Below are 15,114 nucleotides of genomic sequence, written 5' to 3' on the forward strand. Positions count from 1 at the left end.
CACCAGGGGAATCAACTTGAATAAAAGATGGGGGGGAGTAAGCCCCACCCTGTATAATCGATCACAAGACGTGGCGCGCACACACAATTTGAATGGCAATGCCTATTAGTTTGGGGGGGCTAGGAGTTGGCTCCTATGCACCCCACTGAAGGCCCCCAAATAAGGACCCCCACCGCAGCCACCTCCTTCGGAGCTGCAGCCCGGACCAGCAGCAGCTGCCTCCGTCCCTGGATCTCCTTCCCTCTCTCTCCGCCGCCGGAGCGCCTGACCCGGGAGGAGGGAGAACCAATGCGGCATTTCCTGTCTGGCCGGCCGCCCCTCCTGCCGCCGCCGCGAGGGGCGAGCAGGAGGCAGCGGCGGCGCTCGCACTGCAGCTTCCGGCCGGGCTCTTGCAGCAGGCAGCAGCCAGGAGGAGCCGGAGCCGCCGCTGGGGAGCCAGGCTGCCCGAGAAGGGCCCCAGAGCGCATGGAGAAGCCGCCGCGGAGGGCCCGGCGCGCCGGAGATGGAGACGCCGCCGTCGGCTGCAGCGCGCTCCTCCTCTCCCTACTGCTCCTTCTCCTTCTCCTGCTGGGTTGTGGGGCGGCGGCGGCGGCGGCCGCCCAGGAGCTGAATCCCCGCGGGAGGAACGTGTGCCCGGCGCCGGGGTAAGCAAGAGCGAGCCGTCGCGGGGAGAGAGGTCCAGGGCGCGCCAGCGAGACCCCCCTTGCCAAGTTTTTACGCGCGGGGAATGGAGACGCGCGGAGAGGGCTCTGCTCCATGGGGTGCGCTGGGGCGCTTCTGGGAAGCCACTTTCCCCCTACCCGCCTCGTTTGAAGCAGCCAAAGGCTTGGATTTCGTTTCGTCTCGTGCGTCCGCGCCCTTGGAAGAGGCGCAGGGGCGCTATTGTGTTATGTTAGACATTCATTTGGGGCGCGGGTGTCTTCAGTATGGCTCAGGGTTACTGCTTTTTCCTTTATTACTGGGGCTGGGTGGATAGAATCCTGGTCCACCAGTGTGATGCTGCACGCACCACATCTGGCCCCCGGCCTTTCTAAGGAGATAGGATATGCCTTCTAATCCCTTCCGTACATGATGCCCGCTCCCCCAAACTTCCTGGAAGAGGGGGGTCTCTTTCTTCCACCCGTCCCGCAAGCTTCTCTCCCCCACCCCCAGCAACCAGAGTCTCTTGGCATGCTACGTGTGTGGGAGGAGAGACGGGGCAAAGAAGATGTCCCTTCTTGAACCAGATGTGGAGATTGATGGAGGGCCTCCCGACTGCCATTACGTCCCCCTTTAAAAAAAAAAAAGTTTGGTGAGTTCTCCTTGCTGGGCTACGAGGCAGTGCTGGTGGCTTTTGGGACAGGTGGGTGACACACACACCCTTCCCCATCATGTCAGCTGGGTTGTGTGCTCCTTTCCAAAGGGGGGGGTGCAAACAAGGGGTCCATATCCCCTCCCTCCCTCATGCTGGCTGGACAGGCTTTCTCCCCACTCCCACTGTCGTCCCGCGTGGATTTCCTTCAGGCATTTTCGACAGCTTCCTCCCAAACCCCTTCCCTCGTCGCTTGGAGACCTCTCGTGCCTGCTTGAACCAATTGCCTCTCGGGAGGGGGCATCCCTCGAGAGTTGAGAGAATCCCGTCTTTTAGGTATGCGATGGTCACTTTTAGGCTTGCTTGCAAGGATGGGCGGGGGGGGGGAGGTTAACTTGAAGCCCACCCCCACCTCACTGGGATTAAAGGGGGCCCTCGGGGTGGTGGGTGTTAATTGAGACAGTCTATTGGAACCCTGTATTTAGGCTTTGGATGATGCCAGCAGCAGCAGCAGCAGCAGCAACAGGCTCTCATTGGAAGCCTCTGCTTTCCCCTAACCCTCCAGCAAAAACCGCTTTCCAGAGGATTAACCCCATCCTATACTTAACGGTCTCAAGATGTGGGGGTTTCGGTTCCCCCTTCCTCCCCCATCTTGCCAAGGTAACCGCTTTACACACACACACACACACACACACAGGGCACATTGCCCACTGAGAGCCATATCGTGCCAGAGCTGCTCCCCCAAATAAAAATTATGGCAACAGAAGCAAGAAACCATTTCTGACATTTCAGGGGATCCCCTCCCTTTCTTGACAGGTACCCCCCATTTTTTCCATCAAAGAACAAAACGGCACGCCAAAAGAAGGGGGGAGAAACCCACCCGCCATCCCCCTTCCAAGTGTAACTTAAAACCCGATGGAAAGAGACGGTACATCTGTTTTCGATTTAAACTCTTGCAAACAAGCTCGCTTAGGCGAGAGGGCTTTGCAGGCTCTGCTGTGGAATTTCTGGATGAGGTTTCTCTCTCGCGCTTTTACCATAACCGCCCCCCCCCCAAAACACAGACAAACACACACCCCAGAAATGCTCTCTGGTCCTTGTTTTTCCTGACCGAGACAAAGTCTGTTTTGTGATAAAGGGAAAAGCTGGTCACAATTCGATGGGAGAGGGGCAGAAATGTGGTTTAGCTTCTTCTTCTTCTTCTTCTTTTAGGGTATTTGGGTGGGCGCCCTCCGAGGGGGGCTTCATCAAACAGCGGAATCCACAAAGCCAGATTAACTGTAGCTGCTCACAGGCTGAAGGGCCCCAAAAGATTCTCCCTACAGTTAAAGCACACAGACCCAAAATAACCATCGTTTACCCCTCACAGAGGGATGTGGGTGGCACTATGGGTTAAACCACAGAGCCTAGGACTTGCCAATCAGAAGGTCGGCGGTTCGAATCCCCGCCACGGGGTGAGCTCCCGTTGCTCGGTCCCTGCTCCTGCCCACCTAGAAGTTCAAAAGCACGTCAAAGTGCAAGTAGATAAATAGGTACCACTCCATAGGTTTGCCAGAAGCGGCTTAGTCATGCTGGTCACATGACCCAGAAGCTGTACGCCGGCTCCCTCAGCCAATAAAGCGAGATGAGCGCCGCAATCCCAGAGTTGGTCACGACTGGACCTAATGGTCAGGGGTCCCTTTACCTTTACCCCTCACAGAGCTACAGTTCCCAGTGCGTTTAACAAACTACGGTTCCTGGGATTCTTGCGAGATGGCTGTTTTAAATGTATGGCAGCCCAAACCTCAAACCTCAAACCCCAGTATCAAAATTTGCCTCTAACTCTAGGGGAGATCAGAAAGGAGCTTATTTCATTTATCGTGTTTAATTCTTGCCTATTCAAGGAGCTCAAGGCGGTGTACATGGCTCTCCCTGCCCCTATTTAATCCCCATAAGAACCCTGCGAGGTTGGATAGGCTGAGAGGCAGTGACTGGCCTCATACCCAGTGAGTTTGGTGGCTGAGTGAGGATTTGAACCCTGCTTTCGCAGGTCTGACTCTCTAACTGCAGCACCACCCTGCCTCAACTTGAAACCTGTTAGTAGATTTTCGTGTTTCTTTAGAGTGCCCAAACATTCGGACTTCCAGTTGTTTAGCAGTAACGGCAACTGAGCTCTCCCCCTTGTCGAAATGCAGAATATTTGGGGAGTGGGTTTTTGTATGGAAAACTGGAAGCTTTCCATTCTGGTGCTCCAGACAATTCATGTGCTTAGAGCAGCTATCCCAAAACCTGTTGCCTAACAAATGTTTTACGGACTACAACTCCCATCAGCCCCAGCCAGCATGGCAGTGTGATTCTGGGGCTGATGGGAATTGTAGGCCAGAACATCTGGAGGGCAGCCTGGGGTAGCCTTTGCTGGACAAAAATGCTTTAAGCAGGCGGTGAAAAAAAAGGACAGCAAAATCTCCTTGCCTGATATCAAGAGGCAGAGAGTTCCAATGTCTGGGTGCTAAAACACTAAAAGTCGTGGTTTGGGTATTATTTGGTGGCTGTAACAGTGCCAGTTTGGGTCCCATTTAAAGGCAATCTTCCTGAACTCTCTGAAAGGCTACACAAACCACTCTTTGAAAAGTCACACTATAGTGCACTTTGCAGTACAGCTCTACAGCTGGAAATGTGTTATATTCAGGTTAAATTATGCCCGTGTTTGTGAAGTTCACTTCCAAATAATTGCATTATGTTCAGGGAGAAATGGCTGGCAAACAACGTGTATTATTAAGGGAAAATTTGGACTGAAAAGTTGATGGATTTCCATGATATATTTTTTTAAATTGCAAATGGCTGAAGAAATATGGAGAGCTGAGGTTAAGATTTGAGAAAGAGAAAAGACCAAAAATTGACAAGAGTCATCCATCCCTGTGTGTTTGTGTGTGTGCGCGCAGGTCTTTGGATAATGGCTCCATTCAGAGAAAGAGCTCTGGGCTACACCCCCCCTCCCCACATTACAGCACATGTTTGATGAGATGGAACTCTGCAGCCAGGGAGGTCTTGTGGAAGCTGGTCCCACATACTCCCCTCCAATTTCCTCTCAGTTTTCAGTAACCTTCCTGGAAGAGAGTGTTATAGACTATTATTATTATTATTATTATTATTATTATTATTTCTACACCGCCCTATACCTGAAGGTCTCAGGGCGGTCCAACCAGTTGATTGCGGGCTGCCCCTGGTCGATCGCGTGATCTTCAGCGAGCGACCGGGAAAAAAGAAAAGAAAAAAGCTCAACACCTCTGTTCTCTCCCCCCTAAAAAAAAGCTGTGGGATAACACTTTTGATGCAACATCGTCTAACCTTCTGGCGGTTCCCTCGCTGCGAGAAGCCAAGTTACAGGGAACCAGGCAGAGGGCCTTCTCAGTAGTGGTGTCCTCCCTGTGGAACACCCTCCCACCAGATGTCAAAGAGAAAAACAACTACCAGACTTTTAGAAGACATCTGAAGGCAGCCCTGTTTAGGGAAGCTTTTAATATTTAATAGACTGTTGTATTTTAATATTCTGTTGGAAGCAGCCCAGAGTGGCGGGGAAACCCAGCCAGATGGGTGGGGTATAAATAATACATTATTATTATTATTATTATTATTATTATTACCTCCCTGAAAACAAATCAGAATGATCACTCAGTAAAGAGCTAATGGCACGTATACTCCTTGCAAACGTTGTACAAGAAAATCAGGATGAATGCTCAATAAACGGGTCATTTGGGAGCACCCTGCAATCTCTTTCCTAGATGAGTTATTTTTCTGTTGTGTAGGAGTGTCTGCCCAGGACCTGGGAGACCAGGGTTCGAACTCCGCCACCAGGCTCACGGGGTGTGACCTTGGGGGCCAGCCACTGCCTCTCAGCCTGGCCTACCTCACAGAGTTGTTGCGGGGTGTTAATTAGAATCATGGAATTGGAAGGGATCCTGAGGATCATCTAGTCCAACCCCCCGCAATGAGACTGTCCCATGCGGGGATCAAACCTGCAACCGTGGCATTGTCAACACCATGCTGTAACCAATTAAGCTATTATCTGGGGGGGTTTGCAGAGGGAAAGAACCATGTGCACCACCTTGAAGTCCGTGGAGACAGAGGTGAGCTATAAACACAACAGATAAATAAATAAGTTGTGTTTTGCTTGTACAGTATTTAATGTGGTACATACCAAGCCACCACTGATGTGCTTGCTGCCAGTCTATGTTGTGTGCTCAATCCTGCAGTTCCATATCCTCCCAGATGTGCCCCTCAGGAATTCTGGAAGGCCAGGAGTGCTCCTTTTGGATGGAAAATAATTTTCCAAAATTTGGGGAAAATCCATTTTGTAAGTGCATTAGGTAAAGGGTAAAGGGACCCCTGACCATTAGGTCCAGTCACGGACGGCTTTGGGGTTGCGGTGCTCATCTCGCTTTATTGGCCGCGGGAGCCGGCATACATCTTCCGGGTCACGTGGCCAGCATGACTAAGCCGCTTCTGGTGAACCAGAGCAGTGCACGGAAAGGCCGTTTACCTTCCCGCTGGAGCGGTACCTATTTATCTACTTGCACTTTGATGTGCTTTCGAACTGCTAGGTTGGCTGGAGCAGGGACCGAGCAATGGGAGCTCACCCAGTTGCGGGGATTCGAACTGCCAACCTTCTGATCGGCAAGCCCAAGGCTCAGTGGTATAGACCACAGAGCCACCCGCGTCCCATGCGAAGTTCATTAGTAGCAATGAACAAATGGCAGTTTCAAACACAGTACCAGCCTCCTTTCATTTTAATTTTCTTTAAATCCTCAAGAGTTTTCACCTCCCCCTCTGTTTTCGGCATCAGAGAGAGCTGTGAACACCAAGGGTTTAAAACAATGGCATATTAGTCAATCTTTCATCTGTTTACTAAATTCAACATGCTGCATGAGATCTTTCTCTAAGGTGTCAGGAAATCTTCCAATGCAAATTCAAAAATTACTCTATCTTAATTTGCTTGGGAATCCCCTCCCCCCCCCGCCCCCAAATTCCCACACCACTTGCTTTTGGGTCATCCACTTCTGTCCTGGTTCCCCTAAGAATATTTTTTTCTGGGATAGCAAAACATCATGGGGTCAGGATGTGGGGCTCACCATGTGATTTTAATATATACGTTCGATGTTGAGTGGGAAAATGCAGCCTGCGTAATTCAAGAGGGAGCCAGTGACATCATTGTGGGCATTAGCTGGCGGGAATCTTGTCGCTTAACCAGCTTGATGCCAGTTATGTGAAATGAGCAGTTCTTTATATCAGCATTGTAAGCGCTTTATTGGGGTGTGCACCCAGACATAATCTGGGAAGGGGGTTTCACATGACCTTTTTTGAGATCTGGAAACAGCCCCTGGGACTGACTCGGAATGCAGCAAAAATTCAGTTTCATTCCCAATTAAAGGTGAATTTCCCTTATGCACATTTAAGGAACAGGGTGGTTATGGAGATTAAATGAGGACTATAGCCTGGGAGAAGGGACGCGGGTGGCGCTGTGAGTTAAACCACAGAGCCTAGGACTGGGCGATCAGAAGGTCGGCGGTTCGAATCCCCGCGACGGGGTGAGCTCCCGTGGGCTTGCCGATCAGAAGGTCGGCAGTTCGAATCCCCGCAACTGGGTGAGCTCCCATTGCTCGGTCCCTGCTCCAGCCAACCTAGCAGTTCGAAAGCACGTCAAAGTGCAAGTAGATAAATAGGTACCACTCTGGCGGGAAGGTAAACGGTGTTTCCGTGCGCTGCTCTGGTTCACCAGAAGTGGCTCAGTCATGCTGGCCACATGACCCGGAAGCTGTACGCCGGCTCCCTCGGCCAATAAAGCGAGATGAGCGCCGCAACCCCAGAGTCGGTCACGACTGGACCTAATGGTCAGGGGTCCCTTTACCTTTTATAGCCTGGGAGACGAGGGTTCCAGCCCCCAAACGCAGCATAAAGAACCACATCTGCTCCTCTGCCCCTGCTATTTTATTTGTTTACTGCATTTATATCTCCTGGTTGGAGGATCTGAACCCTTGGCTTCTCCCAGGTCCTAGTTTGACATTCTTAAGCACTACACTGCCCCTGGCTCATGTGCGTTTGGCCCTTCTCACCGCTGACATGCGGCCCCCATAAAGTCACCCTTGGGGGAGTGCGGCCCTTGAACTGGGGGGGGGAAGGTTACCTTTTTCCTCCCACGCCGAGCCTTTTCTAACCCTCTCTCTTTCTCTGCCTACAGCTCTGCTGGATTCGTCTGCTGCTCAGGATGGAGGCAACAGGGCGAGGAATGTTTGATAGGTAAGAGCGAGCCTTCCCCCGCTTTTCTCCTCCGTCTCTAAGCAGGTTCAAGGCTGCCCGAAGGAATAACCCCTTCCCTTTTCACCTGGAGGAGGGGAGTCCTTTCCCTTCCATCTCCCAAGAGCCTGTAGGTAATGGTCCCTTGGCATGTACAGCTGCCTTCAGTTTGATGCCCTCCTTCTTGAGGGTCCGCCGGAAGCTGCCTTGTCCCGAGTCAGAACAAAACAGAGATGCCGTTCGCTTGTCTCCACCGATATCTCTCTCTCCCTCCCTCTCTCTCTCTCCATCTACTTTGCCTGTTTCATTTTCAGGCACCGTATTTTTCGCTCCATAAGACACACTTTTTTCCTCCTAAAAAGTAAGGGGAAATGTGTGTGCGTCTTATGGAGCGAATGCAGGCTGCACAGCTATCGCTGAAGCCAGCAGAGCAAGAGGGAGAGCTGCCCAGCTCCTCATATTGTGCTGCCTTCCCAGCGAAGCAAGATGAGGGAAGGAAGGGAGCCTTATGGGCAGACGGACCGGCAGCTCCTTAGCCTGATCCTCCCTCCTCCTTCCTCTTCCTCTTCTTTTCCCCACCTGCCTCGGGCTTCTCTCTAGCCTACCCGAGAGCCCGGCTGCCCCCTAAGCCGGCTGCCTGGCTCTATTCCTCGCAAGCCCCTTGACGTGCTGGAAGCAGCAGCAGTGGCAGCCCCTGGCAAGGCACAGGAGGGCTCGAATGCATAGCGCAAGGAGAGGAGGTGCCTCAGATTCAGAACATTTTTTTTTCTTGTTTTCCTCCTCTAAAAACTATGTGCATCTTATGGTCGGGTGCATCTTATAGAGCGAAAAATACGGTAGTTCATATCAAGTGTGGGGAACTTTTGCTCCTCCAGGTAGGACTACAATTCCCATCATCCTTGGCTACTGGATCGTGCTTGCCAGGGCTGATGGGAGCTATGGGCCAAAGAAGAGCCTGTGTGAGGAACTCCTTGCTTTGGTCTGTCCTGAATCTCCCAACATTCAACTTCACTGGCTGCCCATGACTTCTAGAGTCAGGAGAGAATGAGAAATGCTTTTCTCTGGTAGCTTTCTCCATGCCGTGCAAAATTTAACAATCTTCTCTCATGTCAACTCTTACTACTGCTCAGTATCGTCTGCACGGACTGGCAGCAGCTCTCCTGGGTTTCAGAATGCCTTTGCAAATTTTCCGATGGCTCTGTCTTTGCACAGCTTTGCTATAGAGAATTGGAAGCAGCCTGTAGCCTTGTGTTGGATTGTCATGCTGTTTAATTGGGATGTAATGCCTTCCTACAATGGGACGCGGGTGGCGCTGTGGGTTAAACCACAGAGTCTAGGGCTTGCCGATCAGAAGGTCGGCGGTTCGAATCCCTGTGACGGGGTGAGCTCCCGTTGCTCTGTCCCTGCTCCTGCCAACCTAGCAGTTCGAAAGCACGTCAAAGTGCAAGTAGATAAATAAGTACCGCTCTGGCGGGAAGGTAAACGGCGTTTCCATGCACTGCTCTGGTTCGCCAGAGGCGGCTTAGTCATGCTGGCCACATGGCCCGGAAGCTGTACGCCGGCTCCCTCAGCCAATAAAGCAAGATGAGCGCTGCAACCCCAGAGTCGGCCACGACTGGACCTAATGGTCAGGGGTCCCTTTACCTTTAATGCCTTCCTACACACAGACCGGTGATCATCAGTGTTCCTTTTCTAGAAAAAAGAGGTGCCAGAACTCACCGTTAACACCTCCCTTGTTATATTTGCAATGGTGCCCACCTGAGAGGTGCTGGAACTCAGTTCCGGCGAGTTCTGGCTGGGAGGGGGGGAAGCCCTGGATTGTAGCCACGCCATGAAGGTTGGGTTGGGCTTTGAAATGCAGACTCTAGCAACTTGACGAAAACCCTGGGTGTGTCAGCTTTCATTTCAAAAACTCAGCATGTTTGTAGTCCTCATGGCCAGACATGGCTTTATTGCTCCATTTCCCTCTTTCTCTCCTAACCCATGTTCTGCTTTTTGCCATCATCTAAAAATGGCAACGTTCTGATATGGTTTTTTGGTAGAACGCCCAGCTTCACTAGGTGCCTATGAGTTCCAGTGTTGCAAGACAGAGAGGAAAACTTTTCTCTATCTCAGTGGTATGCAGTGAAATTTTTCACAGAGGATCAGTGAGGGCCAGAGGCAGCAGCTTGTGAGGGGATGTCGCTCGCAGGAGCATCGCACCTCCCTCCCTATGTGGGCAGAAGCTTCCCGGGCTTTGGGAAAGGAGGCGCTATGCTTTAATACTTACTGGAGACATTTAGGGGAATAGCCTAGTCCCCCTGGTCCACTAACCACACAAAACTGCTCCATCTGTTTTCTCCATGCCATGTTTAATCAAGTTAGTAGTCCTCATGACTGCCCAGAGTTGCCTGGAAATTTGAGGGCATCACCTGGGAGAAGTCTCAGGAGACAGACAGGTTGCAGAGGAAGCTTGTCGGTGGTTTTCAGTGGGGGGGGCAGCTTCACTGCTCTCTAGCTCCTTGCTCTTACCCTGATTGCTGGTAGAAAGTGGATAAATTTCACACGATTGGTGCAGTTTGGAGAATTAGCTTTTCATGCTGCAGAATTTGAATTTTGCCAGTGCGTGGCGTGCAGCCCTGGTTCTTGACCACCTGAGGGAACAAACGAGGACGCACCATATGTGAGAGGCAGCGGTGGTGTAGTGGTTAGAGTGTCAGACCAGGACCTGGGAGTTCATATCCCCACTTGGCCATGAAGCTCACTGGGCGACTTTGCGCCAGTCTCTGCCTCTTGGCCTAACCTACCTCACAGGGTTATTGTGGGGGCTAAATGAGGAGTGGGGAGGGGGGAGCCAGCATACCACCTTGAGCTCCTAGGAGAAAAGAAGGTGAGATACAATTCCATGTATGCAATTTATTCATGCAGTAAATACAGTGGTACCTCAGATTACATACGCTTCAGGTTACATACGCTTCAGGTTACAGACTCCACTAACCCAGAAATATTACCTCAGCTTAAGAACTTTGCTTCAGGATGAGAACAGAAATCGTGCTCCGGCGGCGCGGCAGCAGCAGGAGGCCCCTTTAGCTAAAGTGGTGCTTCAGGTTAAGAACAGTTTCAGGTTAAGAACGGACCTCCAGAACGAATTAAGTACTTAACCCAAGGTACCACTGTAAACAAATCCCCCAATACACCTTATTTTAAATCAGGCTCCTCCGAGGCAAGGCCAGTGGTGGTGTAGGGGTTTGAGTGTCGGACTAAGACCTGGGAGACCAGGGTTCGAATCCTCCCACTTGGCTATGAAGCTCACCGCCTGTGATCTCGGGGTCTAGTCGCTGCCTCTTGGGGTCATTTTGGGGATTAAATGAGGAAGGGGAGCAGATCCAGGTACGCCACTTTGAGCCACTTGGACAAAAGGGGTGGGTGGAAGTACAATAAATAAACAAATGCCCCCTGAATAGCCCGGGTTCGGGGGAGCAGGGTCCGTCCCCCCCGTTCACTCTTAGCAGAGTTGTCGCTTGCCCAGGCAAAAAGCTGGAAGAAAGGAAGCAGCAGTTTCTCCACCGTTCCTTCACTGTTCTCTGTTGTCCGTAGCCAGAAGGTCCCCTCTCAGCGCTGGAACTTGGCATCCCCAGGTTCCGGCTGGAATCCTTTGTAGAACTCGGCTGAGCGGGGAGAGGGAGGCTGCACAAGTTCTCGGGACTTGGAGTCCCAAGGCGCTGCTGGGAAACTTGGAAGAGCTATTTTTGGAGGCCTAGTAAATCCGCCGCCGTTCCAGTTGGCTGAGGCCCCCCTTCTTTTCCTGTGGAGTAATATTTCTCGGTGCTGATCAACAGCGGCCGCCTCCTGGCCTCGGGAGCAGCCAGCCTGTGTGTGTGTGTGTGTGCATATATGTGTGTGCGTGCGCACGTGCATCTGTGCAATTGTCCAGCTCAGTGTTCAAATCTCCAGGTCGGCAGCAGACCTGCTGTAAGCCGAGGGGCTTCTTCCTCCTCTGGTGATGTTTGTTCGGGGCAGAAAAAAGAAAGGCCTTCACTCAGGGCAGAGCAAAACTATGGGACGCCCTCCCACAGGAGGCAGAGATGGGCAGCAACCTAGATGGCTTTAAAAGAGAATCTGACCAATTAATGGAGGAAAAGGCTATTGATGGGTACCAGCCACAAGGGCCGTGCTTGCCTCCCCAGTTAGAGACAGCAATGCTTCTGAATACCAGCTGCTGGAAACCGCAGGAGGAAAGAGTTTCTGTTGCACTCAGGTCCTGCTTGTGGGTTTCCCACAGACCTATGGGAGCTGTGAGAACAAGATGCTGGACTAAGTGGATAGCTCAGGTGGTTAGAGCTTGGTGCTGACAATGCCAAGGTCGCAGGTTCGTTCCCCGTAAGGACAGCTGCATTGCGGGGGCTTGGATTAGATGATTCTCAGGGTTCCTTCCAAATCTACAATTCTACGATTCCTTTATTTATTTATTTATTTATACATACATACAGTGGTACCTTGGGTTACAGACATTTCAGGTTACAGACGCTTCAGGTTACAGACTCTGCTAACCCAGAAATAGTACCTTGGGTTAAGAACTTTGCTTCAGGATGAGAACAGAAATTGCGCGGCGTCGGTAGCGGGAGGCCCCATTAGATAAAGTGGTACCTCATGTTAAGAACAGTTTTGGGTTAAGAACAGACCTCCAGAACGAATTAAGTTCTTAACCCAAGGTACCACTGTACATATATACACACACACACACACACATACATACATACATACATACCCTGCCCATCTGGCTGGGTTTTCGCAGCCACTCTGGGCGGCTTCCAACAGAATATTAAAAACACGAGAAAACATCAAACATTAAAAACTCCCCTAAACAGGACTCTGCCTTCAGGTGTCTTCTAAAAGTCAGGTAGTTGTTTATTTCCCTGAGGCGTTCCACAGGGCGGGTGCCACTACCGAGAAGGCCCTCTGCCTGGTTCCCTGTAACCTCACTTCTCACAGGGAGGGAACCACCAGAAGGCCCTCGGAGCTGGACCTCAGTGTCCGGGCTGAACGATGGGGGTGGAGACACTCCTTCAGGTATACAGGGCCAAGGCCATTTAGGGCTTTAAAGGTCATCACCAACACTTTGAATTGTGCTCAGAAATGTACTGGGAGCCAATGTAGGTCTTTCAGAACCAGTGTTATAGGTTCTCGGCGGCCACTCCCAGTCACTGGTCTAGCTGCCATGGCTTGGTGGGCCATTGGCCCAATCCAGTAGGCTATTCTGATGGGGCAGATAGGAGTTCTAGTCCAAAACAGCTGAAGGCTGGTAAAAAATAAAAAAAAGTCTTAAGCTTTCACAAATGAAAGGGACAGCGGTCCCCGGATGCTTGTACCATCACAAATTCCTTAGTCCTTAATGTGCCCCAGGACTCTTCTTTTTTGCCGCCCCCTCTGGAAACCGTTGCCACAAGGGAAAGCTAGCGATGCTCCACTGCATTTTGCCTGTGTATTTAAAAGGCTGAATAACCAACTAATACCTCAGAGTTCTTCTGACTAACTCCCCCCTCCCTCAACTCCTCCTTTGCATGTCTGTAGCGCCTTGGCCGGATCCTACCCAAAGCACTTCCGCTGGGGCCAGAGTAGTGTCTCCACCGTCCATGGGGTAAGTAAGTGCTTTGCCTGCCATCTCACAGGTGTTGGGAACTGGGTGTTCTCTGGGTTTCTGTGGGGGTTTTTTATTTTAAAAAATCTTCCTGTGTGCATGCTAAACTCTTAGCCTGCTGCCGCCTAATAATGTCTCTGTGCTTTTCTAGATTTCTTTCTGGTGTCCGTCTTTGGGCTTTCTGGAACCTTCTGCCTCCTTCCCATGTGGGGACTGTATACCTGTCAATGTCCTTTCAGTGGTGGTTCCCAGGCGGGAAAATGAGGCACTTTTCTCAGGGATTAGTCTGGTTCTTAAGAAGCAAAAGCTTGAATTGGAAACCTGAAGGAAGGATGGTGTTCTCAGCAGCCTCTTCCATTTGTATTGGGGCAGGGGGGGTTGCCTCTGCCTGCAGTCTCCCGTCCCATGAGTGACCTAGTCTGGAAATCTTCAGTGTGCAGCCTGCCAAAGACCCATGCCCTCATGAAGGAAGGTTGATGATGCTGTAAGTGAACTAGCCCTACAACACAACCTTTTTAGGTTCCTGTCACCTGGCTGAGCAATAGAAAACAGCGCCCCCAAATTTCAACCACTTTCCATTTTCGGTTTTTCTTCTGTAAACGAAACACATCCCAAAAAACCATCCGATTTCTACAAATAGGGTGGTGTTTGTTTGCCTACCCCACTATTATTAACCTGTTGAGGTAAAAAATAAAAAAGTCTTGTGTTTGGTTTTCAAAGTAACCCAGAGAAGCTAAAAACTCTCTAGCTTCTGACACACCCCACCTGGTTTTACTTGGAGCCATTTTACCACCCCAAAGCCTATTTTATTTTCGCTCAGGTTTTTTGTTTGTTTGTTTGCTTGCTTCATAAAATTGATTCACTGCTTGATAGTAAAAAAAGAAATAATGCCTCAAAGTGGTTTATAAAACAGTCATATCTAGAAAAAATTACAACCCTACTATAACACTGACAAAAGTTAGAATACCAAATCAAATTAAAAACCTTCCTCCAAAACTGTCCCTGTCACTCTCTTAGTTTGCATTTTAAAACGCTGCATTGTCTGCCCAAAGTGAGCTACCTTCTTTTAACCAAGAGTCAGAAGGAGGGACCCCAGGGGCCATCTAGTCTGACCCCCTGCATTTATTCATTGCAGTCCATCTTTGCTATTATCTGCTGGAGTTTCTCCACAGAGACTCCAGCGTCAGGAAGACAGTCCTGTGCACACTTATTCGGGAGCAAACCTCAATTAACACAACGTGACATACTCCCAAGTAAACTTGTTTCTGGTAATTAATTCTCTCAGGAGCCCAGAGTGACCCAGACCCAGCCGCGCTAATACGTTCTTGAAAACCTAGGCACTGCTAATAGCATTCTAAACACAGTTTAAAGCGCTATTACGAAAGGTTTAAAGCCATTCTCTCAAGGTTTGTCAGGAACAGTTTCTTGCAGACACCCAATGCCTGAGTGAGCAGGAATGTTTTAAAACGTTTCCTGAATGCCAGTCCTGAGGGAGATAGGCGCACCTCACCAGAAAGGGTGTTCCACAGAGGGAGCCACCACTGAAGAGGTCTTGCCAGGGGGGTCAGTGCCAACTGGGTAGCACCAACGAGTCCTCACCTACTAATCGTAGGGTCCAAGATGGTTGATATTGGGGAAAGCACCCATTTAGGTACTCAGGCCCCAATTCAGTTAGGACTTGATACGCTCGTACTAGGCCTTGAATCGGGCCTGGTAGTTCAGCAGCAGCCAGTGCAGCCTTTTCAGGAGCAGCGATGCATGTTCCTTTCAAGAATATGCGCCACTATCGGCTGCATTCTGCCCTAGCTGCAGCCTGCAGGCCGTCTTCAAGGGCAGCCCCACATTCAACGCATTGCAGTAGTCAAGCAGAAGGTGACTAGCGCATGGGCAGCTGAGGCCAGGCTATGCCAGTGTAGGAATGGTCATAGCTGGCGAA

General features: G+C 50.8%; 1 protein-coding gene across 1 annotated transcript in view; it reads left to right on the forward strand.

Annotated features, from left to right (window-relative positions):
* Positions 1-285: 285 nt before the first annotated feature.
* Positions 286-15,114, forward strand: part of LOC308465886 (scavenger receptor class F member 2-like) — a 50,102-nt gene continuing 35,273 nt past the window's right edge. Inside the window, 4 exon segments of the mRNA XM_080986239.1 lie at positions 286-304; positions 307-392; positions 394-644; positions 7,506-7,564. Coding sequence (XP_080842365.1) covers positions 289-304; positions 307-392; positions 394-644; positions 7,506-7,564 — 412 coding nt within the window. The 5' untranslated portion in view covers positions 286-288.

Source organism: Podarcis pityusensis (assembly GCF_964106645.2).
Source record: "Podarcis pityusensis genome assembly, chromosome: 16".
Taxonomy (NCBI): Eukaryota; Metazoa; Chordata; class Lepidosauria; order Squamata; family Lacertidae; genus Podarcis; species Podarcis pityusensis.